Raw genomic sequence first — 24,438 nt, 5'->3', positions numbered from 1 at the left:
TACATGTTCTCACAAAGACTTGAATGTGATTGTTCATAGCAGCATTAATTTCCATAGGCAAAAAGTGGAAACAAATATCCTTCAACTGGTGAGTGGGTACACAAAATGTGGTGTATCCATACAATGGATACTATTCAGCAATAAAAAGGAATGAATTGTTGGGATGCCTGGGTGGCTCGGTGGCTCAGTCAGTTAAAGGGTCCAACTCTTGGTTTTAGCCCAAGTCATGATCTGTCAATTGTGAGTTCAAGCCCCACATTGGGCTCTGTGCTGACAGTGTGGAACTTGCTTGGGATTCTGTCTCCCACTCTCTCTCTCTGCCCCTTCCCTGCTAACGCAGTCTCGCTCTCATTCAAAAATAATAAGAATTAAAAAAAAAAAGGAATGAACTGTTGACATATGTTAAAACATGGATGAACTTCAAGAACATAATATGAAGCGTAAGAAGCCATACATAGAAGCCGTGTATCGTTGGACTCTATGTGTATAGAATATCCACAAAAGATAAATTTTTAGAGAAAGTTAGATAATATTGATTGCCTAGGGCAATGGGCGATAAATGGGCATGAGGGATCTTACTAGGATGAGGAAGATGTTCTAAAACTGATTTATGGAGATGCTCACACCACTGGGTAAAGTTACTAAAAATCATTGACCTGTATACTTACAGTGAGTTGGTTTTATTATATGTAAAATGTGTCTCAGTATTTTCTCAAAAGCAAATGTGAGAAATAAAATTAGATAGCATTATTATCTTTAACCAGAAGCCTATAATGTTACATTATCTTTTTAAAATAAGGTCATCTGAAATGTGAGGATACATTTAAAAATTTTTCAGTTACTTTGAAGCCTTAATACTCTGATTCTAGAGCCAGGATCACTGGAAATAACAGTGGAACTCCCTGTCAGGCTGATGTTGGCATATGTGTATATACTGTTTTATGCAACCATATTTTCCTAGATCCAAAACAGAAAACCCACTGTATCTTCCTGGTCTTTAAAAATGAGTCATAGCACCTAGTTTACTGCTGTTACAAGATTGGTATTATTCCTGAAACATTTGATCAAAGACACCAAAAGCAGCTAAGTTTCGCTTTGCTTTCCATTCTCCATTTACTACATTTTTCTTTTTCTTTTGTTTTACTTTATTTGTTTTAGATCACTGTGTCCACTACTATGATCTTCGTAACACTAAACAGCCAATCATGGTATTCAAAGGACACCGAAAAGCAGTGTCTTATGCAAAGTTTGTGAGTGGTGAGGAAATTGTCTCTGCGTGAGTATTACTCTTCTGAGGTTGAACTTAACACAGAGCTCTATCATCATTTACCAGTTTTATAATGTCACTGTGGGTATCTGTAAAGAGCGACACTGTGCTATATGCACTTTTTCATAAATAGATTTTTTTATTGTAGAATTAAAATACATGTATATTCTGGTTTGTATTGCTCACTTTTATAGGCTATTTATGAATAAAATCTCGATGATGTTAGTTTTTAATGCAACCCCCTTTCAACATTTGAACTTAAGATTGAATTTCAGCCACCATTTCTCCTTAAGAGAAAAACAACATAGTTGATGGGATAGAATGAGAAACGTTTTATTTATTAACATCAATTAACATGTTATTGTATATTTATCTGCATTGCAGTACAGTAGTATTGTTTTTGGTTTTAAGTAATATTTGGTTGATTCTATATTACTTGATGTCCCTATGGTTTCATGGTGAGTTTTAAATATGTTTTGAAAGTAACTTAAGTATGGCTGCTTATATTTGACAAATATCCTTTGAGAAGCGTTCTGCAGTAGAGAATTATAATGTAAGCTTTTATTTTGTTTGAAGGTTAACAAGAGGTCAACCAGATAAGTAAATCTCAGTTGCTAAAATATCACTGAGAAATCTCTTCTAACAAAGGCAGCACCTTCTTTCTGTTATCCATTGCGTAGCTCTCTTTATTTTGTATTAGCCTAGTAATACTTTCTTAATTTCTCTTTTTCATATCTATTATTTCTTTTCATGCTTACTGACACCTTGTTTTCTTCTTTGCAGTTAGTTTTTTTTTTTTTTTCCTTGCTTTCTAATTTTTAATCTTAGGAGATTATTAATGACAGTGCCTTGGTATTAAACACTTGGTACCTCCCTCCTCATCTACCTCTATACTAGTTACTCTTGGTAAGAAGTTGGTAATTTGAGTTGACTTAGCAAGGTAATTTGAACAGAGTTACAAACAAGGGGGAAAAAGTGAGAACTGAGTTTTAAGGGAAGGTAACGTAGGGTAATTCGTTCACAAACCTAAATTAGTGTTAACCAGTCAAAATATATCCCATCTTTAGGAGTAGTAATGGGCAGTAAATAACTAAAGTTTTATTCAGGTTCAAATGTGGATAGTACATTATATGGCAGAAGTATTTTTCTTCAGTTTTGATTTATAAGTGTTAAATGAGTTGGATTTCAGCGAACTGAAATACATGTATCTTATTTGTCTAAATTGGGAAGTTTTAGTCGACCTAATTAATGTGGATTTGTTGTTTGTAATTTTCACCAATCTCTTGTCCTTCTTAGGTTTTATAAGTCCTGATTTTTTTTTCTTGAACATATTTAGGGTTTAGAAGTTTTTAGAATAAGTTTATCCACAAGTGTATTTGGAAATATTAAAAAGTAATACTAAAATATACATATTGCTGCAACCTCTGAATTCTTGGCCAATAAAAATATATATACACATAAAGAAATACTTAATGCAACATTGTCAAGCAAAAAACCACATTTAAAACAATATAAATTTCTATTGAAAAAATGATGAGAAGCAATAGAGGAGTATTTAAAGAGCTGGAGTTTGGCTTCTGCAATAAGACAGTTTCTATCTTGGCTCTGTTGTTTACTAGCTATGTATGGTATCTTCAAAATATCCTTAGCCTTCTCATTCTCAGTTGTCTCATCTCTAAAATGGAGCTAATTACAGAAATTACATTGTGTGTCCTTAAATGAAGTAATAAATGTAAAACTTTCAGCATGGTGCCCTATTCTGTGAATGTTACAGTAAGGGAAAACATGATTTATTATGTAGTCATTAACAGATATCAAAGTGTATTTATTTTACAGAAAAATTATAAAGCAAATTCTTGAATAAGGGATAAGCAATTTAAAACATAATGTGTATGGTATGATTGGATTTGTGTTACAGAAAGAGAAAAAACATGGTATTTTATTCAAGTTCTAAGACTGTATGATAGGTCTCTGCATGATAGGATTACCAGCGATCTTTTTTTTTTTAATTTGTTTAATGTTTGTTTATTTTTGAGAGACACAGAGTGCAAGTGGGGAGGGGCAGAGAGCAAGGGAGACACAGAATCCAAAGCAGGCTCCAGGCTCTGAGCTGTCACAGAGCCCGATGTGGGGCTCAAACTCACAAACTATGAGATCACGACCTGGACCAAAGTCAGACACTTAACCGACTGAGCCACCCAGGTGCCCCACCAGTGATTTTTATATGCGATTATTTTTTGGTAAATAACTGCATTTGTATATAATTTCAGTAAATGAATTACTTTATATAGACTATCCCAGTTATTCATACCATTGCACCCCTTAGGTACAACTAACTGTCAAAGTAGTTTAAATTTAGTATACCAATACAGTTCAGCAGTTGAAAAGTAAACCAAGTGACACAGATCGTATCCCTAAAATTAAGCACAATTCCCAGTGGAACTTTGTTATTTGATGGTTGTGGTATGATGGTATTGATGATGTTTATTAGTAAGCACTTCCTACATGCCCAGGGACTACTGAAAGCCTTTGGAATGAATTTACTTTTCACATCTGATAGAATTCCTCTAATTCAATAACGTAGGAATCACTGTATTTCACATAACTAATGAACAAAACTGAGGCCAAAGAGGTTATGTAACTTTCCCAAGTTCAAAAACAAATTAATGGTATATATTGAGCATTGTAACTCAGAAAATCTGGCTCCAAAATCTGCATTCTAAACAACCAAACTGGATTGCCGCTAATTAGTACTGATGAGTTTCAGACCATGAAATCTTTTTTAAAATTTTTTTCTTTTCAGACCATGAAATCTTAAATACATTCTAATTTTTTGTGTTTACCTCAGCTCAACAGACAGCCAACTAAAACTGTGGAATGTAGGGAAACCATACTGTCTACGTTCCTTCAAGGGTCACATCAATGAAAAAAACTTCGTAGGCCTCGCTTCCAATGGCGACTATATAGCTTGTGGTACGTAAAACTGTCTTTTCCTGGAACTTTTTATTTAACAGGCATTTGTCACTGAAATTGCATTCACTAGATACAGGCTACATACCAAGTCAAGAATTGATCTATATGCTCAGAAAGTAGTATATTGAATTCTTCTTAGATTGTACTGGAAGAAGCATTAGTTCTTCCCTCCTTCACTGAGCACAAACCCTGTCCACATGAAATAGCATGAAATCGTTAAATATGTTTTGTAATTGTTCTTCATAGTAATTTCTGTAGATATTACGTAAAAGAAAATATTAATTTCTGCTAATGACCTAATTTCAGAGATACTGTCTTAAGCTTGATATTCATTTTCCTCTATAGAGTGCTCTCTTCAGTAAGCAGTTTTAGATCGTCTTGATCTGTTATTCTAGGGCTTTTGTTTTTTGTAATTTATTATTATTATTATCTTTTGTAATTTACACAAATAGGAATCAGAAGTAAAAGAAGTCACTTTAGGTTTTGTGAAGATGCTACATGCACCTAATGCCCAAATATATGAGCTTTCATGAATTCTTTCAAGTGACTTGACTTTTATTTAGTGAAGTTGTATATAATCTAAACGCTTCCAGAACAAATCTCTTGCAGTTATTCTACTTTGATAGCCTGCTCAAAAATACAGGTTTCTAGACTGCTTATCTAATAGAGTAATATCTTTATTGGAGAATGGGACATAAATTTTGTAGGTTGTTAAAATCTGCCTTTGTAAGTGCTGTAACTTTCTTTTTTCCTCTTAGAAGTCTTTCTAAACATCATTTAAGATTCATGGTATAATAATAAGTTTCTGGTCTTTTTTAGACCTCTGCTATCATAAATGGGTTTTTGCAGTAATTTCAGCCTTACAATTACCAATGTTATATTATTTGACAATTATTATTTCTTTAGATTAGTAAAGTGTAGCTTTTCTCTATGAATCTTTTTCTCACATGATTCCCAAGAAATCTTGTGCTCTGATCTTCCAAATTCAACCATGAAAGATTTGTCTTTGAGCGTAAACATTGAGTAATAATCACCTTATGAATGTGATGTCCTAATTCTGAGTTCTCCCCTTCTAGAAAAATTATTTACTTAAAAATTTTTTTTAGGAAGCGAGAACAACTCTCTTTACCTGTACTATAAAGGACTTTCTAAGACTTTGCTAACTTTTAAGTTTGATACGGTCAAAAGTGTTCTGGATAAAGACCGAAAAGAAGATGATACCAATGAATTTGTTAGTGCTGTGTGCTGGAGGGCATTGCCAGATGGGGTAAGTTTTCATATCAGTTTTTCACCTTGATGTCTCATGTAACACTTTATGTATACATATGTGAATTTTTGTTAGCTTAAAATACAAATTGATATGTGATAACACATTTCCTTGCTTAGTATTGCATCATCACAGGAAACAGGCATTTTAGGTAGTAATTGAAATATGTCACCAATGGAACAGTGTCCTACTGATGTAATGTCTCTCCTGTGTAGCCATAGCATCTTGCGCATACCTCTGTTTTAGTGTTATCACATTGTGTCTTCATATCTCTTCTAGAAGACTGGAAATTTCTAGGTACACACTGTGTCTCATTTTCCTTAACGATCATTTGAAGTATATACTCAGTAAACATTGAGCTGAACCTAATATTAGCAGGAAAAAAACTTGATGTAGGTAAAGGAGAGTACCCTATATGTACACCTAATTAAATACTATTTCAGAGCAAAATTCCTGTCTAGAAAATACACTTACATAAGAATGTTTAAACACATTTAATTCCTTAATAAGAAAGTTACATTTCTAGATTGCAAAAAAACCAGTTTTCTCAAACTTGTCACTTATTAACAAATTATTCTCAAACTTGTCACGTTTTAAAGTATAAACATTCTCATAAGTTATGTGAAGAAATAATTGTTTTATTATCTTGATTTTTATAATCAGTAGTCACTCACTAATGTCATCTTATTAAAAAATAGCTCTTTAGGTGCTTCCTTGGTTAGTTTTACTTTTGATCAAAAAATTTCTTACTTGATGGGTACTTTAAGAATTCTGAGTTTTGGGGCGCTTGGGTGGCTCAGTCGGTTAAGCGTCTTGACTTCGGCTTAGGTCATGATCTCATGGTTTGTGAGTTCAAGCCCCGCGTCGGGCTCTGTGCTAAACAGCTCACAGCCTGGAGCCTGCTTTGGATTCTGTGTCTGTGCCATCATGCTCATGCTCTGTGTCCCTCTGTCTCTCAATAATAAATAAACATGAAAAAAATTAAAAAACATTCTGAGTTTCAGGTACTATTTAACTTTAACTAGATATATTCCGTTCCTATCATATTTAAAATTAGTGTGACTCAACTTCCAGTCTTGGCAGTGGCACACTAGGTTATTTGTACTAACCTTTCCCCCAAATAGAACTAGAAAAGTTGGACCACGTATATTTATTTTAAAAACAATAACAGAAACCTATTTGAAGGCATTGGAATGTAAACAAGATAGAAAAGAATTACTGGCCTAGGAATGTGAGCCTGGCTTTTGAGTATGCTTTTCTTCTGGGAGCCTTTGCCAGTCTTGTTGTAATGGCTGAGAGCACTTCTAGTAGCCTCACAAGGGCACAGGGATTGGAGTCTAGTATTCACCACTGTGGGGGTGAACTCACTGTGGTTCAGGTCCCCAAAGGGCTATAGTCTAGGGTAAACCACTAGAAGATAAGCTCTCACTGTGATTGCAACTCAACTTCATATCATATCAGTCCCGAAATTAAATTGAAGTGATCCTGGATTGGTAGTTAAATTAAAATTAAATCCTCTTTGAAAGAGGATCTTCTAGAGAAGATCATCTAAGGACTTTATTTTCTTCTAAAGCCCAGATACACTAACTAGGTCACAATAAAAAACATGCATAGGAAAAGACAAGAGATACGAATAAGTTCAGCATAAGCAGTGGACAACGGAAACAAAATCACAGCAGCTCCGGATATTGGAATTGTCAGACATAGCTTGAAAATAACCATGCTGACAAGGAAAAAGACAAGATTGAAAATTTTAACTGGAAACTAAAAAAAACTATTTTAAAAATGAAAATCCTAGAAGTGAAAAATTATAATTACCAAAACTAAGAACTCAGTGGATGGATCATAGGGAAGATAAGACAGAGTTGAGAATCAATGAACTTTTATAGGTAAGCTAGGAGAAAATATACAGAAGGAAGCATGGAGAGACAAATATTAAAAAAAAAAATACAGAAAAGAGGTGGAGGATGGAGTAAGTTTAAAATATTCAATAAGAAACCTCAAAGGGGAGAAAAGAAGTAATGCAATTAAACAAATATTAGAAAGGATTATCGTTGAGACCTTCATAAAATTGATGAAAGACATCAAGGCAGAGATTCAATAAGCTCTTGTGCCCTAAAGAATAAATCTACAATGTGAGTAAAGATTTAATATTATACTTGGACCATGAAGAGACTTAGGCCTGCCTGAAAATCTGACCTTGGGTCTGTCTTCTCATAGTAACTTGATGGAAATGTGTGGAGTTAAGACAAACATTGAATGTTATTGCTACAGGTTAGTCTCTTAAACTTACTGTGAAACCCCATCTGTAGTATTGCACCGCACCTGGACTTAACCATGAGTTGGCGCAATATTGGCCTTACATCTATCCAAAGTGAACGATACGAGACTGGCAGGAAACCAGGGCAGTCTCTGTCCAGAACCACATGCGCCTTAACTGTCCTTGGCAGCCGTGCGAGCTCTGTGTGTGTTGTTCGGGAGAGATGGAAGTAGCTATGCATGTGAATAGTTACTTGGCCTCCTGATGAGTGAGGGATGTTGTGCATGCTGAATTTCCTGTCCCGTACACCTCTGTGAAACTAACTAACCTAGTGCAAGATTACAGCTAATTGTGTCTCATCCTGTGACCCCTGCTGGTGTTGGACAGTCACACTTTGACATGTCATAATAAAACTGTTGAAAATAAAATGCAAAGGGAGATTATTGAAATAAGACAAAGTACTCTTTTCAGAAAGCCAACAATTAGACTGACAACCAACTTCTCATTAAGCAATAGAAACCAGAGGTAGTGGAACCAGGTCTTCACTGTGTAAAGGGAAATAAATACCTGCCAATCTCAATTTCTCAATTCAGTGAAAATCTCTCCAGACACAAGTAAAATAAAGACACTTTTAGATTTATAAATATGAAGAATTTGCTACCAGTAGACTTACACTAAAGAAAACCTGAAAGGATCTTTTTAAGGCAGAAGGAAAAGATGCAGAAGACAAAGATAAAGGTCAGAGATGAAGAAAGGAATGGAAAAAGGTGAAGGAATAGAAATGGTGAAAAGGAAGAGAAGTGGTAATACTCAGTAAATGCGTATTGACTATATAAAGCAATGATGCCTTGTTATTAAAGCCAATAAGCACATAGAATTAAATATTTGACAGTAATAACATAAGGCAGAAGGATAAATGTAATTAGGGTGTTCTCAGGTCTTTGCCTTGTCAGGGAAGGAGGTAAAAACAAGAAAAAGCTAATTAATACTAGACTGAAGAGGATGCATATTGTAGTTTATAGGATAAGCTTTAAGTAAGTTCTTGTGGGGCTGGTTTAGTGGTGATGAATTCCTTCAGTTTTTGTTTGTTTAGGAAGACATTTCTCTCTCCTTCTATTCTGAATGACGGACTTGCTGGATAGAGGATTCTCGGCTGCATATTTTTTCGGTTTATCACATTGAAGATTTCCTGCCATCCCTTTCTGGCCTGCCAAGTTTCAGTAGATAGGTCTGCCACTAGTCTTATGGGTCTCCCTTTGTAGGTTAGAGCCTGTTTATCCCTAGCTGCTTTCAAAATTTTCTATTTATCCTTGTATTTTGCCAGTTTCACTAGACATGTCGTGCAGAAGATCGATTCAAGTTACATCTGAAGGGAGTTCTCTGTGCCTCTTGGATTTCAATGCACTTTTCCTTCCCCAGACCAGGGAAGTTCTCAGCTATGATTTGTTCAAGTACACCTTCAGCCCCTCTCTCTCTCTCTCTTCCTCTTCTGGAATTCCTATTATACGGATATTGTTCCGTTTGATTGCATCACTTAGTTCTCTAATTCTCCCCTCATACTCCTGCATTTTTTAATCTTTTTCTCAGCTTCCTCTTTTTCTATAATTTTATCTTCTAATTCACCTATTCTCTCCTCTGCCTCTTCAATCCGTGCTGTGGTCGCCTCCATTTTATTTTGCACCTCATTTATAACATTTTTAAGCTCCTCATGACTATTTCTTAGTCCCTTGATCTCTGTAGCAATAGATTCTCTGCTGTCCTCTATACTTTTTACAAGCCCAGCGATTAATTTTATGACTATTATTCTAAATTCTTGTTCCGTTATATTGCTTAAATCGTTTTTGATCAATTCGTTAGCTGTCGCTACTTCCTGGAGTTTCTTTTGAGAATTCTTCCATTTTGTCATTTTGCATACTCCCTGAGGTGGCGTGGAACTGTGGGGCACTTCCCCCGTGCTGTCTGGAGTAACTTGTGTTGGTGGGTGGGGCCACAGTCAGACCTGCTGTCTGTCCCCAGCCAACCGCTGGGGCCACAGTCAGACTGGTATGTACCTTATCTTCCCTTCTTCCAGGGGCAGGACTCACTGTGGAGTGGTGTGGCCCCTGTCTGGGCTAGTTGCACACTGCCAGGCTTGTGGTGCTGCTTCGATGGGATCTGGCGTATTAGCCGGGGTGGATCCGCAAGGTGCACAGGGAGGGGCAGGCTCAGCTCGCTTTGCTGTTGGTGGTCCCCTGCGGGAGGGGCCCTGCAGCACTGGGAGGGAGGCTGACTCGTCGGAGAGATAGATCCACAGGAGCACAGCGTTGGGTGCGTGGTGCAAGCAAGTTCGGTGATGGGAACTGGTTCCCTTTGGGATTTCGGCTGGGGGATGGGCGAGGGAGATGTCACTGGCCAGCGCCTTTGTTCCCTACAGAACTGAGCTCTGTCATCCGGGGCTCAACACCTCTCCCTCCTGGTGTCCTCTTGCCCTCCTGCTCTCCGAGCAGAGCTGTTGACTTATAACAGCAGGTTGTTAAGACCTGCTGGCTGTCAGAACTTATGCAATCTGGCCCCTCCACTTTTGCAAGTCAGACTCGGGGGTTCGATGTTGCCGGACGGGCTGCCCCTCCACTACCCCGGCTCCCTCCTGCCAGTCTGTGTAGCGCACACCGCCTCTGTGCCCTTCCTACCCTCTTCCGTGGGCGTCTTGTCTACGCTTGGCTCCGGAGAGTCCGTTCTGCTAGTCTCTGGCAGTTTTCTGGGTTATTTAGGCAGATGTGGGTGGAATCTTAAGTGATCAGCAGGACGAGGTGAGCCCAGCGTCCTCCTACCCCGCCATCTTCCCTCCTATAAATGTGCCTCTCTGAAGTCAGGTTGAGTAATACGGGAAAGTGATGGGAAGGTACTTGAGGTTAGAACCATCTCAGAATGAAGATCCTTCCGGTGGGCTCCTGCAGGTACTTGCACAGCCCCGCCATCTCTGCATACTTGTCCTCATGTGGGCCGCCATTTTGAAAAATCTCCTTTAAGTAAGTTTTTAAAGTGTGCTACCTAGACCAGAAAAGTTCTGTAACTCACTTCGTTTTCAGTCCAGATTTATTTTAAGTTTGATTTTTATAGAATTGCCACTTTGATTAGGTACAAAAAATAACTTTGTTTCCTTATTTTAGATGAGGCAGAAAGTGTGAGAGACTCTTGTTTATTTATTCAACAGATATTTATTATGTGCAGTCACAGTTCTAGATAGGGAAGATAAATTTGAACAAGACTGTAAGAGAAATTCTGGCCCTCTTAGGAGACTTAAAATTTTATGTGCCGGAGGAGACAAAAAACAAAATAAAGAAGTTATTATATTAGAAGGTGACAAATGACTGGGAGAAAAACCAAGTGGGAGGCTGGGTCAGAGAGGCCTGGGAGATGGAGTTGTAGTTCTCAGCGGTGGCAACAGAATTGCCTGAGTAGCTGAAGTAGAGCAAAGACTAGGACATGAAGATGTAATCCACATTTAAATGTGGAAGAGTATTTCAGGTGGAGTAAACGGTTCAGAGGCCTGGAAGTTCAGAAAGTGATGACTGTTCAGGGAACAGAAAGAAGACAAGCATTGCCTCACTGCAGTGAGCTGGCTGGGGAGCAGTCTATTTCAGAGTGGTGAAGAAGAACCATTTCAACAGAGCACTGTTTACCAAAGCCCGGACTTTGGCTTTTACTGGTTGTGAGTTGGGAGCCATTGTAAGATTTTGAGCAAAGAAATGATACAATCTGACTTAACGTTTTTAAAAATTGGTTTGGCTATATTCTAGAGAATAGACTATGAGATGTCAGGAATGGAGGCAGGAAGGCTGTTGGCAATTCCAGGTAAGGTCAAATAGTGGTATGCTAATGAGAAGCAGTCAGATCCTGTACATATTTTGAATGTGGAGCCAATAAATGTCACATGGAGAGTGAAAGAGAAAAAGTGTAGGATGACACTGAGTTTTGTTTTTCCCCCCAGTAACTTTAAGAGTGGAGTTGCCAGTAATTGAGGAGAAGGCCACCTGAGGAAGTGTCTTAGAGGAGTATAGACTGGCTGGGTTTAAGTTACTAAAAATACCAAGTGGAGATGCTAAGTTTGAGATGTATTTGCCTTATAAGTATATAAGGTAAATATACCCGGTATATACTTGGTGTATAAGTAAATATACCAAGTTTGGAGTTCACAGCAGATTGTGGGGCCAGAGATAGAAATTGGTAGCTGTCAGCATATGACGTTTAAGCCAAGAAATTGGGTGTATCTCCACAAGGGAGTGTAATTAGAGATTGGAAGTAGTGTGAATACCGTATTTTGGAGGGCACTTTAGTGTTCAGTGATTGAAGCAATGAGGAGGAGTCAACAAAGACTTAGAGTAGTTATTGGGATGCCTGGGTGACTCAGCTGGTGAGGTATCTGCCTTCGACTCAGGTCATGATTTCATAGTTCATGAGTTTGAGCCCCACATCGGGCTCTCTGCTGTGCACACAGAGTGCGCTTCAGATCCTCTGTCCCCTGCCCCTCTGCTGTGCGCTCGCATGCACTCTCTCTCTCTCTCAAAAATAGAAAGAAAGAAATAAGGAAGGAAAGAAAGAGTAACTATGTATAGTCTCTCTTGATTGGAGAATGGTTTTAAGAAAAAAAAAGGGAAGAAATTGGAGGTAATGAAATACAGAGAGCTGCTTTGGGGTGTAATAAAATAATGCCATGTTTAATCTCATCTAGATTACTTACTTTTTAAAAATATGAAATACCTGTCTCTAAAAAGGCCAAACATTTCATTGTCTTTCTGTGCCTTAATTCCATTCTGCCTGATTTTGATCAAAAGAAAGAGATCAATTTAAGGACACCTACAAAATAGTTGAACTTTGAAAGTATTTTTACGTTTTGGACAAGTACAAGTATGACCTAAAACTCTTCGATTTTGTAAGATAATACAAAAATTGCACATGCTTTTCTGTTATTTATGGCAGTAATTTAGTAATAGGGGGTTGAGGATAGAGGGAAAGGCATAAATACAAATTAGATACATTCTTTTAGGACAGTATCTTAGTCTTTTTATTTTATTTTTTTTTCTGTATTTTATTTTTTTTCTGTAATTTTTTTTAATGTTTTTATTTTTGAGAGAGAGAGAGAAAGAAAAAGAAAGTCAGCGTGCGAGCAGGGGAGGGGCAGAGAGAGAGGGAGAGACAGATTCTGAAGCAGGCTCCAGGCTCTGAGCTGTCAGCACAGAGCCCCACGCGGGGCTGGAACTCACGAACTGCAAGATCATGACCTGAGCAAAGTCATACGCTTAACTGAGCCACCCAAGTGCTCCAATATCTCAGTCTTATAAAAATTTGAGATAGTTTACTGCAGATTAAATTTCTGTTTAGCCTTGTTTTTTCTTATAACACACACATATATATATATATGCATGTATGTATGTATATGTATACATATGTATGTATGTATGTATGTATGCGTGTATGTATATATAAATAGGCCACTTCTGGATAAAAGTGAACCAGTGATTCCAAGCCTTGTTTTGAACAGTCAGCCACGATCCTATATAATGCCCATTCTTTTTATTTCTACTGACCTTTGTATAATCTGGAAAGAATTTTCTACACCTCCCTTTTTTAAGATACTGGTCAATTTTATTGTAGCATTTATTACATCCCTTCTCCTTTATTTCACAGTGCTATGGGAGTTAACAGCAAGCATGCTTCTTCCCCCCCTTCTTGTTTGCTGTGTGGTCTGTCAGTTTTGCTTTAGGATTACACTTTTTACTTTTAATTAGTCTTGTTTAAAGACAGAATATTTCTTTTTTTTTTTTTTTTTAATTTTTTTAATGTTTATTTTTGAGAGAGAGAGCGCCGTGCGTGCATTAGCAGGGGAGGGCCAGAAGGAGAGGGAGACACAGAATCTGAAGCTGGCTAAGGTGTCAGCACAGAGCCCGACGCGACGCGGGCCTCAAATTCACGAACCGCAAGATCATGACCTGAGCCAAAGTCAGGTGCTTAAGTGACTGACTGCTTAAGTGACTGAACCACCCAGGTGCCCCAAGACAGAATAGTTCTAATGTTGTTTCTTTTAATCTGAGAGACAATGCTTTGTCCTTTGTCTGTTTGTCTTCCTTGCTGTATTTTCCCTGTGTCTAAAAGCACTTTTACTCAGTCACTTTTGGGGTTGCTGACCGATTCTTCTGTCCTTTGTTCCTTAGTTTTGTCTTGCAAAAGTAGTGACTCTGGCATTTTTACTAAAATGCAGAAGTCTCAAGTATATTTAATTTTCAAAGGAATTTTAAGATGTTTCATTTGAACTCTAGTGAAAATACTTTTTTTTAGGAGAATTTTTAAATTGCAGCTTAGGTCCTCTCAAGAATAGAAATGGTAATGATTATCTTATTCTAATGAAGAATGCAGAATTGTTTATTTTATATTTGTTTTTAGTTTATAATTTTAATTCACTTGCAGACATTTTAACAAGAAAACCTCAGTAGTTTAGAGTTACTGACATAAAGATGTTCTATTATTATCAAATTACTGGGATTTTTCCTCCCAGGTCTAAATCTTATTACTTGCATTGCCTAATTCAGTATTAATTTTCATGATATTTAAAAAATATGAATTTGTGAGAAATAACTATTAGGAATAACACAGATCATTTTGCCTTTATTTAGGCTTTGGAATTTAATTTCCTCAGCGGTCATTTTTTAAATATAAATGAGGAGAACTTGATCGATCGAATGTTTAACTTGCTGTAATGAAAGAACTTTAGTATCTACTTATTTGAAGAAGCAATTGTAAATTCTGAAACTGTGTATTTGAGTGTACTGTATCCATATAGGATTGCACATCCAAGTATATTACATGTGAATGATTATACAGTCTTTGAAATAAATGTGGTTTGCTGCATTTCCGTAGGTAGCAGCCAACTTTATACTTTCGAATATAGAGAATCAAGGAGCTTAGTAGGCTGTCATTTCAGTTCATTTTCTGACTCTACTTCTTTGAAAAGTACCCCATAATTTATTTGGTCCTGTGTGCAGATGTAATAAAATTTGCTGATTTTTCTTGGAAATAGCCATTATCTAGATTAATAAAGCCCATTTGGTAATCAAGTCTATGTCAGATCTATTTTCAGCCTTTCTTTCTGAAATATACTATTTATTCACAATTTTTGGCAGGCATTAATATGGACTAACATCAGTTTTGTTTCCTCCCTTCCTCCTTTCCTTCCTTCCTTCCTTCCTTCCTTCCTTCCTTCCTTCCTTCCTTCCTTCCTTCCACATCTCTAAATCCTTAAAGGAGTGGTTATACCTAAAAGGCAGTAGTGATATGGTCAGAATAATTCATTAACTAAATAATTATCTTTAACTAATTTAGAGTTCATTTAGAGAAAAATGTTTGCAATTTTAAGAGTGTATGGGGGTCAATGTGAATTTCCTTGGCAAGCGTTTTGCTGGAGTATATCATCTTGGAACGTTATCTCTTAGGATTTTTACTATATGTTATTGTAGTTCATTACTCAAAGAAACAATTAGAAATGAATACATATGGGGTGCCTGGGTGACTCAGTCGGTTAAGTGCTCAACTCTTGATTTTGGCTCAGGTCATGATCTCACGGTTCCTGAGGTCAAGCCTCATATTGGACTCTGGGCTGACAGCATGGAGCCTACTTGGGATTCTCTCTCTCCCCTTCACTCTGCCCCACCTCTGCTCATGCATGCTCACCCACTCTGTCTCTCTGTCAAAAATAAACATTAAAAAAAAAAAAGAAATGAATACATATATACTTTAGACAATTTATAAAAAACAAAAAATAGGAAAAAATGTCTATTGCAACTTTTTCCCAGAAATAACCAATAGTAACATTTTAATGTAATTAATCTTCATGTTGTTTTCCTTTAATGGGTACTATTGTTTTTAATAAAATTGAGTATTTTATATATTACCATGTACTCTTTATTTTTTCTTCATGTCTTCTTTACCTTTTGCCTTTATCATTAACATTTCCCAGGTCTAAATGTATTTTGAAAAGAGTATTTCCAGTGACTGCATATTATTCTATTCTAAGGTTTTACCATAACTGGCATACCATTGTTTTGTTGAGGATATTAATGTTTACTTTTTACTGCTATGTAACTTTACTACTTGGAGTACTTCTTGCATTTTTTTTTGCAGTAAATCTTTAAATTTTTAATTCGTTCTTTAGAAGAGAACCTTCAGGATTTGTCCATTTAAAGAAAATGAGTACCTTTAACACTTGATTAAAATTAGTTTGCCTCCCAGAAAAGTTTCCTTACATTGCTCTTTCACCAAGAAACGGGGTGCATGGAAACATGGGGTGTAATGCCAGTATCTTTGCCATCTTGAAAATATTTTGTTACGTAAGTACGTAATCATTTTTAATGAATTGTTTCCATAAGCAATTTTCTAAAACATTCTTTTGATTGTTACATATTATATACTTACATACTGAAAATTGTCTTTTTAATAGAAATTCTTGATTGAAAGGGAAATACCATGCAGTTGAGATCTTGTTTTATAATCAGTCCTTTGACATTTTGGTGTTCGTAATTCAGGACTATTCCACTATCTCCCACACCCTACATCCTCTGTGAAAGTACTGCTATAAAGCTAAGATAAATTTGGGACAATACTATTTATTCTTGATTTCTGTTACATATTGTTTATCACCACTACTTTATTCAGAGAGTGTAGTTAGGTAAGGAGATTATGTGTGTTCTGTATCTGTGGATCCTTCTGTTGACATGACCCTTATTTAAAACTAGTGGAATAAAATATAAATTGACTCAAGAATGTAAATGACTGTTTCTGTTCTTAAATGATGATAACTATTTAAAGGGACACCATATTTTTGTTGGAAGCAGATACTAAGTCCATTGTAACTCCTGCTGAGATAGTAGGGTGCCCTTATCATTGTTTTATCAGTTCTGAATCACATCATACATACTTACCTAGTCTTGGGTCACCCATGCTAAATGGATATCTAATGGGAAAAGGCAATACTTGGAAAGGACACTTAACACTTTCTCAGCTCTTCAAAAGTTATTAAAAAATGTATCCTCTATTCTCAGGAAAAGCATTGATTATTAAGGATGGATATTTTCTTTTGTGGCCAGAAACAACAGGAATCATAATGGAAGTTTCTGTAACTCTCAAATGAACGATGTCAGGACAAGGATTTTCCTAATTTCCCTCCCTTGAAACAAAGTCCAGCAAAACTTGGCTTGGGAATCTGTCAACTCTGTTATCACCCATACTATACAAAGTTATAGCCATAGTAGGTGAGAACATCTTTTTCAGTCATAAAATAAAATACATTTTTTATATTCTTATTTCTAACAAATAAGACTTTAATATAGTGAAACACTTTTTTGAAGTGTTTTTAACTAAAACCTTATATTCTTATATTCTTAAGAATCTTCTTTTCTTTACCTAAATCTTTCATGATTCCTATTCATTAAAAATATTTGCTGAATAGGAGCACGTGGGTGGCTCAGTTGGTTCAGCATCTGACGTCGGCTTAGGTTATGATCTTATGGTTCGTAAGTTCGAGCCCCGCGTTGGGCTCTGTGCTAACAGTCAGCTTGGAGTCCAGAGCCTGCTTCAGATTCTGTGTCCCCCTCTCTCTCTGCCCCTTCCCCACTTGTGCTCTCTTTCTCTCTCAAAAATAAATAAACGTTAAAAAAAATAACATTAAAAAAATATTTGCTGAATAATATAGTACCTGTACTATTAATTATATTCATGTCTCTTATTCCCTGCTAACCTGTAAACTTGAAAAAAGGCATCCTACCGTATTGAACAACAGCATAGACTATGCAACCAGGCCACCTAGGTTCAATCAGATTTTCCACATAGTAGCTCTGTGACCTTACTCAAGTTCCTCAACTGTCCCTTGCTTCAATTTCCTCATTGTATTTAGAAAAATATTCTCTTAAGTAGGCTTCACACCCACTGTGGGCTTGAACTCTGATCCCGAGATTAAGAGTTGCTCACTGTAAAGACTGAGCCAGCCAGGCACCCCCCTCCTCATCTATAAAATGCTGATGATAATAATAACCTATCTCTTAGGATTATTATAAAGTTAAAGTAAGTTAATGTACATAAAGAGTTTAGAATAGCTTTTGGCAGAGAGTAAGAGCTATATAAATGTTTGTTATTAGTGTCATTCATTTTTAATTATCCTTAGCACTAAGCAAATTGTTTGCACGTAATGTGTAATTAGTATATGATTTTTGTAATGAATGATACATTCTCTCAGGCTTGTCCTTTATCTTGCTTGTTGCATAATTAATTAAATACTAATTTTGGAACCAAAGAAATGTTGGAGTAGAGGTGGGAGATAACTTCTGACATCTATTAGACTCCTTTGAAACTCAGTGGTAATATCAAGATTACATCAGTTTAAGAAAACTAGTTTTCCTGACATCAGCATTCATGGGTACCTTTATAATTATTTCATAATTACCAGTCTGCCCCTTGGGATAACTTTCAGGCTTTTGCTTATTTTCAAAGCAATGAAAATTTTAAAGTACATGGGACTATACAAAAGTTGGTATTTATTATTAGCTTAATACTTTGTTAGATTTATAGCCTGTTCTTCCTTCCCTTTCAACATTGCTACTATTTTACAATTTTGTCTTTTTTCAAAAAGATTTAACATATTTATTTTTCCAATTCATATGTTTTTATCTAAGAGATAGGCATCCCTCTCTGACTTAGTAAACACTGTGTATAAAGCAGCAGATTGCACAAAACTAAAGCACATGTAAAAAGCCATTCTGGGGGCACCTGGGTGGCTCAGTCGGTTAAGCGTCCGACTTCGGCTCAGGTCATGATCTCACGGTCCGTGAGTTTGAGCCCCGCGTCGGGCTCTGTGCTGACCGCTCAGAGCCTGGAGCCTGTTTCCGATTCTGTGTCTCCCTCTCTCTCTGACCCTCCCCCGTTCATGCTCTGTCTCTCTCTGTCTCAAAAATAAATAAACGTTAAAAAAAATTTAAAAAAAAATTTAAAAAAAAGCCATTCTGCTTTCTAATGAAAGTGCAGAATGCGTCTATAATAAAATTTATTTATACCAGTGATGCTCAAACTTGACTGATTATCAGAATCACCTTGGGGGTCTTAAAAATACACACACACACACACACACACACACACACACACGTAAAACAAAACATATGTATTCTTAGACCCATGAAGCCCTATTTAGGAGAAGGAAGGAAGCATGGTAGAGATTTGTATTAAAAACTTCCCCAGGCCTTCTTAGAAAATTATATGAATATTCAGGTTTGGGAACAGATGATTTATGTTACCACTGGAAAGAGATTTGTTAGGCATAGTAACCAAGAGGCAGAAATAGCATCTGCTAACAAGGTAATAATTATAATTATGAATATCTAATATCTGTTAGATTTTGCTACTCCATTATCTCCTTGGGAAGAGACAAATAAAAGATAATAGTCTTTTTTCTTTTCTGTAATTAAAAAAACACCAGTCTTTAATACATATTAACTTCCCATACTTCTAAGCTATTTCTGATCCTGAATTCTTCAACGAACACGGAGAAGACAACACAAGAGCTTCTTTTTCTTTCTTCTCTTCTTTCTTCATTTCTGTTTCTCTTTTTCCTTTTATCTTTCCTTTCCTTTCTTCTTTTCTCTAGCTGGATGATTTATAACACTTTAGAAAATTTTCCTGACTGGAAGAGGGCCAATGTGAATGAACTCTTGTCTTGGGCGTGGAAGGAAAGAAGATTCTGAGCGTGGACCCTGACTTCCAGGAAGACTGTGGCTCACATCTCCTAAGTGCTCCACTCTTCCCTTAGTGTCCAGACTAGAGTGGGGTGGGAAAGTAGAAAAGAGAGGAATCAAGAAGGTGGTGGAAAACTGAAGCAAAGCTGTAATTTATTTATTCTCTAAGTAAATTTCATTAAGTGTAAATATTCCTTAACCTTAATGTCCACTACTGTATGGACAGCTTCTGTGAAAACATTTGTTGCATTAGGTATTTTACGGTGAATATTGTAATGCAGTCAACAAAATATCATTTAGCAGGTCTGCTAATCAACATTTTAAATATATCATTATTGTTAATTTTTATGTACTGTAATGGAATTTGACCTACATTAGAATGGTTTTTACAATTTTTCTCATTAAACAATTTTTTTGAAATAGTGTTTGTCCTTCTAAAGTATGCCAATTTTGAAACATAGAATTGACAGAAATCTTTAAGCTACTTGGTTTTTGTTTTTTTTTTTGTTTTACCTTGTATAAGAGAAAAAAAATATTAATTTGAGAGTGCATTCTGAATTATGCCATTAACCTATAAATTAAAACCTATAATTTAAAAAATAAAAGGGGTGCCTGGGTGGCTCAGTTGGTTGAGCATATGACTTTGGCTCAGGTTGTGATCTCACAGTTTGTAAGTTCGAGCCCTCCATCTGGCTCGGTGCTGTCAGCACAGAGCCTGCTTCGGATCCTCTGCCCCCCACCCCCAACCCCTCCCCTGCTCACACTCTCTCAAAAATAAATAAACATGAAAAAATATGTATACGAATAATTTTTTCAGTAATACCCCACCACACTTAAAATTGTCTAAAATATTTTGAGATGGGAAGAGATTAACTTTGGTTTCTAAGTGTTTATCTTTGGATAGTTCCTACCAAATTTCTATATTAGAAGTAGTAGAAGGCCAGAGAGTGAATATTGAATATCATTTCCTTGACTTAAAAGTTTTTAATGAACACTACTTAAGTTGGTTTTATATGCTAAAATGTATGTATGAAATACCATGATTATTTATTTTCTAGTTGAATAAAAATATACTTAGTTATTACTCAAAGCAGAATGAACCAAGCACAGGAATCGTTTAAGAGAAAAGTGTTTCCTACTAATTCAAACTTGCATACTATCTGAGGAAAAGAAACATATGCTTGTATTTTACTTCTCTAGTCTCACATTAATTCCTGTTGTTCTCATGACAGCTCTCTGTTGATGTGATCACTCCAGGGTTTTGTGCGTTTCAGATCTCCCTTATTTCCACTATTTCTTAAATCCCATTTTATGTATTTTTTTCAAATAAACTATGAGAAGTTGGCGTTGGTATTTCCGGGATGTGAGAAAGTTATTACTGCTGAACATAGAAATAATTTGATTATATAGATTAAAGAAAAGTCAATCTATTATAATTACTGTAAACAAGCTATTTCATTTTGGGGCTATGTTTATTAGTCTTGTTTTACTCTAGATAAGATTAACTTGGATAAAAGATTTTTAAAAAAAAAGTTTTTTTAAACGTTTATTTATTTTGGGGACAGAGAGAGACAGAGCATGAATGGGGGAGGGGCAGAGAGAGAGGGAGACACAGAATCGGAAGCAGGCTCCAGGCTCTGAGCCATCAATCAGCCCAGAGCCCGACGTGGGGCTCGAACTCACGGTCTGTGAGATCGTGACCTGAGCTGAAGTCAGACTCTTAACCGACTGAGCCACCCAGGCGCCCCAAAGATTCTTTATTTGAACTGTGATAGCTAACCAAAAGGTAAAGATAAAGGCAGATAATAAATCTGAAACATTTGATTTAAATGACCAGACTTTTTACACACTGTTGAGAATTAAATAGACAGTTTATCATGCCTATGTTTGTCTTCAGGTCTTTTTTGTTTTTAACTTTTAAAAAATGTTTTTATTTATTTTAATGAGTGAGAGAGAGTGCTCATGTGCATGCGTGTCCGGGCACACAAGTGGGGAAGGGGCAGAGAGGGAGGCACAGAATCTGAAGCAGGGTCCAGGCTTTGAGCTATTAAGACAGAGCCCAATGTGGCGCTCAGACTTGTGAACCATGACATCATGGCCTGAAGTCAGATGCTTACCCAACTAAACCACCCAGGTGGCCCCCATCTTTTTTTTCTTTTTAATGTTTAATTTTTGAGAGAGAGAGATGGAGTGGTAGAGAGAGAGAATGAATGAATGAATGAATGAATGAATGGATGAATCTGAAGCAGGCTCCAGGCCCTGAGCTGTTAGCACAGAGCCCAAACAGGGCTCAAACTCACAAACGATGAGATCATGTCCTGAGTCAAAGTTGGACTCTTAACTGACTGAGCCACCCAGGCATCCCTGTCTTCAAGGTCTTCAACTTTGATAGAAGTTGGAAGCTTTCGGGATAGATTATATAGAAAGTAAATCTGACTTCAAGATTTAGTTCCTTCTTGTTAACTTACTGTTTTAAATCCTAAGTATCTAGAGCTGTGGCTTTGTGATACACCAAGTGTATCTTTGTGAGTTGCTCTGTAGAGATTGGGAAAGCAAGATAGTAGTAGTTGCCTTTGCTTACAGTGTTTTTTTATTTCTCACAACATTCCAAACTTTGGTTTATTTTAGGAGGCCCAAGAGTTTATCTTTTTATTTTTTATTAAAAACTTTCTTTTAATGTTTTTATTTATTTTTGAAGGAGAGAGAGAGAGACAGAGCATGAGTGGGGGAGGAGCAGAGAGAGAGGGAGACACAGAATTCGAAGCAGGCTCCAGGCTGTAAGCTGTCAGCACAGAGCCTGATGCGGGGCTCGAACCCACAAACTGAAGCCGAAGCCAGACGCTCAACCAACTGAGCCACCCAGCCACCCCTTTATTTTTTATTTTAAATGTTTGTTTATTTTTGAGACAGCAGAGTGGACGAGGGCAGAGAAAGGGAGACAGAGGATCCAAAGCAGGCTCCGCGCTGACTGCAGAGAGCCCAGTGTGAGGCTCAAACTCAGGAACACGAGATCGTGACTTGAGCTGAAGTCGGTTGCTTAACCAGCTGAGCCACCCAGGTGCCCCTATCTTTTTATTTTAAAAAAATTGCTAAGAATTATTATATATCTTAGGGATTCTCATATAATATTATCACCTGATAAGTAAAAAGTGAAATATTTTATTTCATGCCAGATTATCTAGATACCTTTGAAATATATAGCAGCCAAGGATAATTTAAGTTTCACAAGTTATACTCCTGTGCATTTTCCTACTGTTTTTTTTCTAAACAACAAATCTGTAATTCATGTGATAATCCTTGATGTTTACTAATAGAAAACTATAATGGTTTGGATAAATCCAAAATGTCATTTAATAAGAATGGATAATGTGGGCATTTATATTTAAAAGCAGTTTTATTCTGTATTCTGAAAAGAGTAAAAGGCTAATTATGCTTCTCCCAATTAATAAGTTAGCCCTGCAGCTTCAAAATTCAGTAGAAGTCCTTGTTTTATGAGGAATATTTTCATTTTCTCAAAGTTTTTGGTTTTGTAAAGATTTAAGACTTTTTAATTCTAAGTTTTTTCAATTTCTCAGGATTTTTAAGATCTGAGAACTGTGTTTTCCTTTATTAGTGGAAAGGATGAGTTATTGTCAGCAAAACAAATTGTAGGATCCCTTCTAGGGATCTCAGTGGTCATTATAGTTAAGGGAAAGCCTGGTTACCCTGTAGATTTTTACACTCTCCATCAGAGTCCTCACCATGTTTAAAAATAAGGTTCAGTCTTTCTATAGTGAAGATGCAGAATGAAGAAAACTACATAATTTTGACCGGAGTTGAGATTGTTTTCTGTGCATTAGGGGCGTGCTTTTACTTACTTTTCCTTTTTATCTTCTGCTTTCCAAATCATCATTTTAGGGATATGAAGAAAAAAATCACTTCTCAAGGGTTATTTTGGTTTTTGGTTTTTGGTTTTTTGTTAAGTCTTTGTTTAACTCTAGTATTAACTTTACGCTCCCTCCCCCATTTGTTATAACTAATGGGGTGAAAGAGTTTTGTTTTTTGGTACTAGTAATAGTAAATAGTATTTTTTCTATTGGATGAGATTTATCAAAAACATAAGTTACTTTTAAGATTGTGTATGTCTTGTGGTTTTTTTTTAGGTGTAAAGATTTGCATCAAGCTGAGTTATTGAGAGTGAAACTATTCACTGTGAATAGGTGTGAATAAACCCTTAGGAAGAAATTCTCTCACCCAGTTTAGGTGCCATGCATGGTTCTACTATGTGATAGATAAGTGGCAATTACTTTTTAGAATAAGCATGAGGTTTTGGTTCTTTGCGTGAACATTTGCATTTGAATTATTCAATTTTCTCTTACGCTTGCTAAAATATACAAGTGATATATCAGAAGACTCAAAACCAATCAAAATAACCACAGCTTTCCCTCTGTGCCTGTTGTGATGCCTGACCGAGGATAAACTTAGCGTCTGCATTTAGGGCCTCTAGATCCAGTTAGGTCTTACTCAGGAGGCCCGTAATGACTTTCTTTCATCCCTTCATCGTCTCTACTGTGGAGTGTTACATTTTTCTTCTTTAATAGAGAACTTTTAGAAAATAGAGAATTGAGAAAATTGACCTGTAATTGTAGCATGTAAACAGAACAGCAGTTAATGTTTTGATGTTTGTCCTTCCAGTCTTCGGCCTACATTTCTTAAATAGTTTTACATTATAAATATATCTTGTATTTAGCTTTTTACACTAGTTACATCTAAGCATTTTCTCTCTTTACATCATAATGTTAGTGGAAGGCATTTACATTTATTATGAATTACTGTTTGCCTTTTATTATTAAACATTTAGGCTGCCTCTTAAGTTTTTCATAGTTATAAGTTCATAATGTTTTGGGGCGTATTGTTTTTCCCCTTTTCTCTTGCAGTATTT

The 24,438-nt window shown here is 36.3% G+C and overlaps 1 protein-coding gene across 5 annotated transcripts in view; it reads left to right on the top strand.

Moving 5' to 3' along the window:
* Positions 1 to 24,438, top strand: part of COP1 (COP1 E3 ubiquitin ligase) — a 259,243-nt gene that overhangs the window by 198,760 nt on the left and 36,045 nt on the right. For 3 of the 5 annotated variants that reach the window (XM_045048918.1, XM_045048920.1, XM_023247685.2), the window contains 3 exons: positions 1,159 to 1,276; positions 4,116 to 4,240; positions 5,347 to 5,507. In XM_045048918.1, coding sequence (XP_044904853.1) covers positions 1,159 to 1,276; positions 4,116 to 4,240; positions 5,347 to 5,507 — 404 coding nt within the window. Of the gene's footprint in view, positions 1 to 1,158; positions 1,277 to 4,115; positions 4,241 to 5,346; positions 5,508 to 19,429; positions 19,809 to 24,438 lie in introns of those variants that run through there. The other 2 variants (XM_045048919.1, XM_045048921.1) reach the window with 2 other exon arrangements.

This window comes from Felis catus, chromosome F1 (assembly GCF_018350175.1).
Source record: "Felis catus isolate Fca126 chromosome F1, F.catus_Fca126_mat1.0, whole genome shotgun sequence".
Lineage (NCBI taxonomy): Eukaryota > Metazoa > Chordata > Mammalia > Carnivora > Felidae > Felis > Felis catus.
The sequence above is the reverse complement of the archived record's forward strand: the minus strand, read 5'-3'. Positions and strand labels throughout refer to the sequence as shown.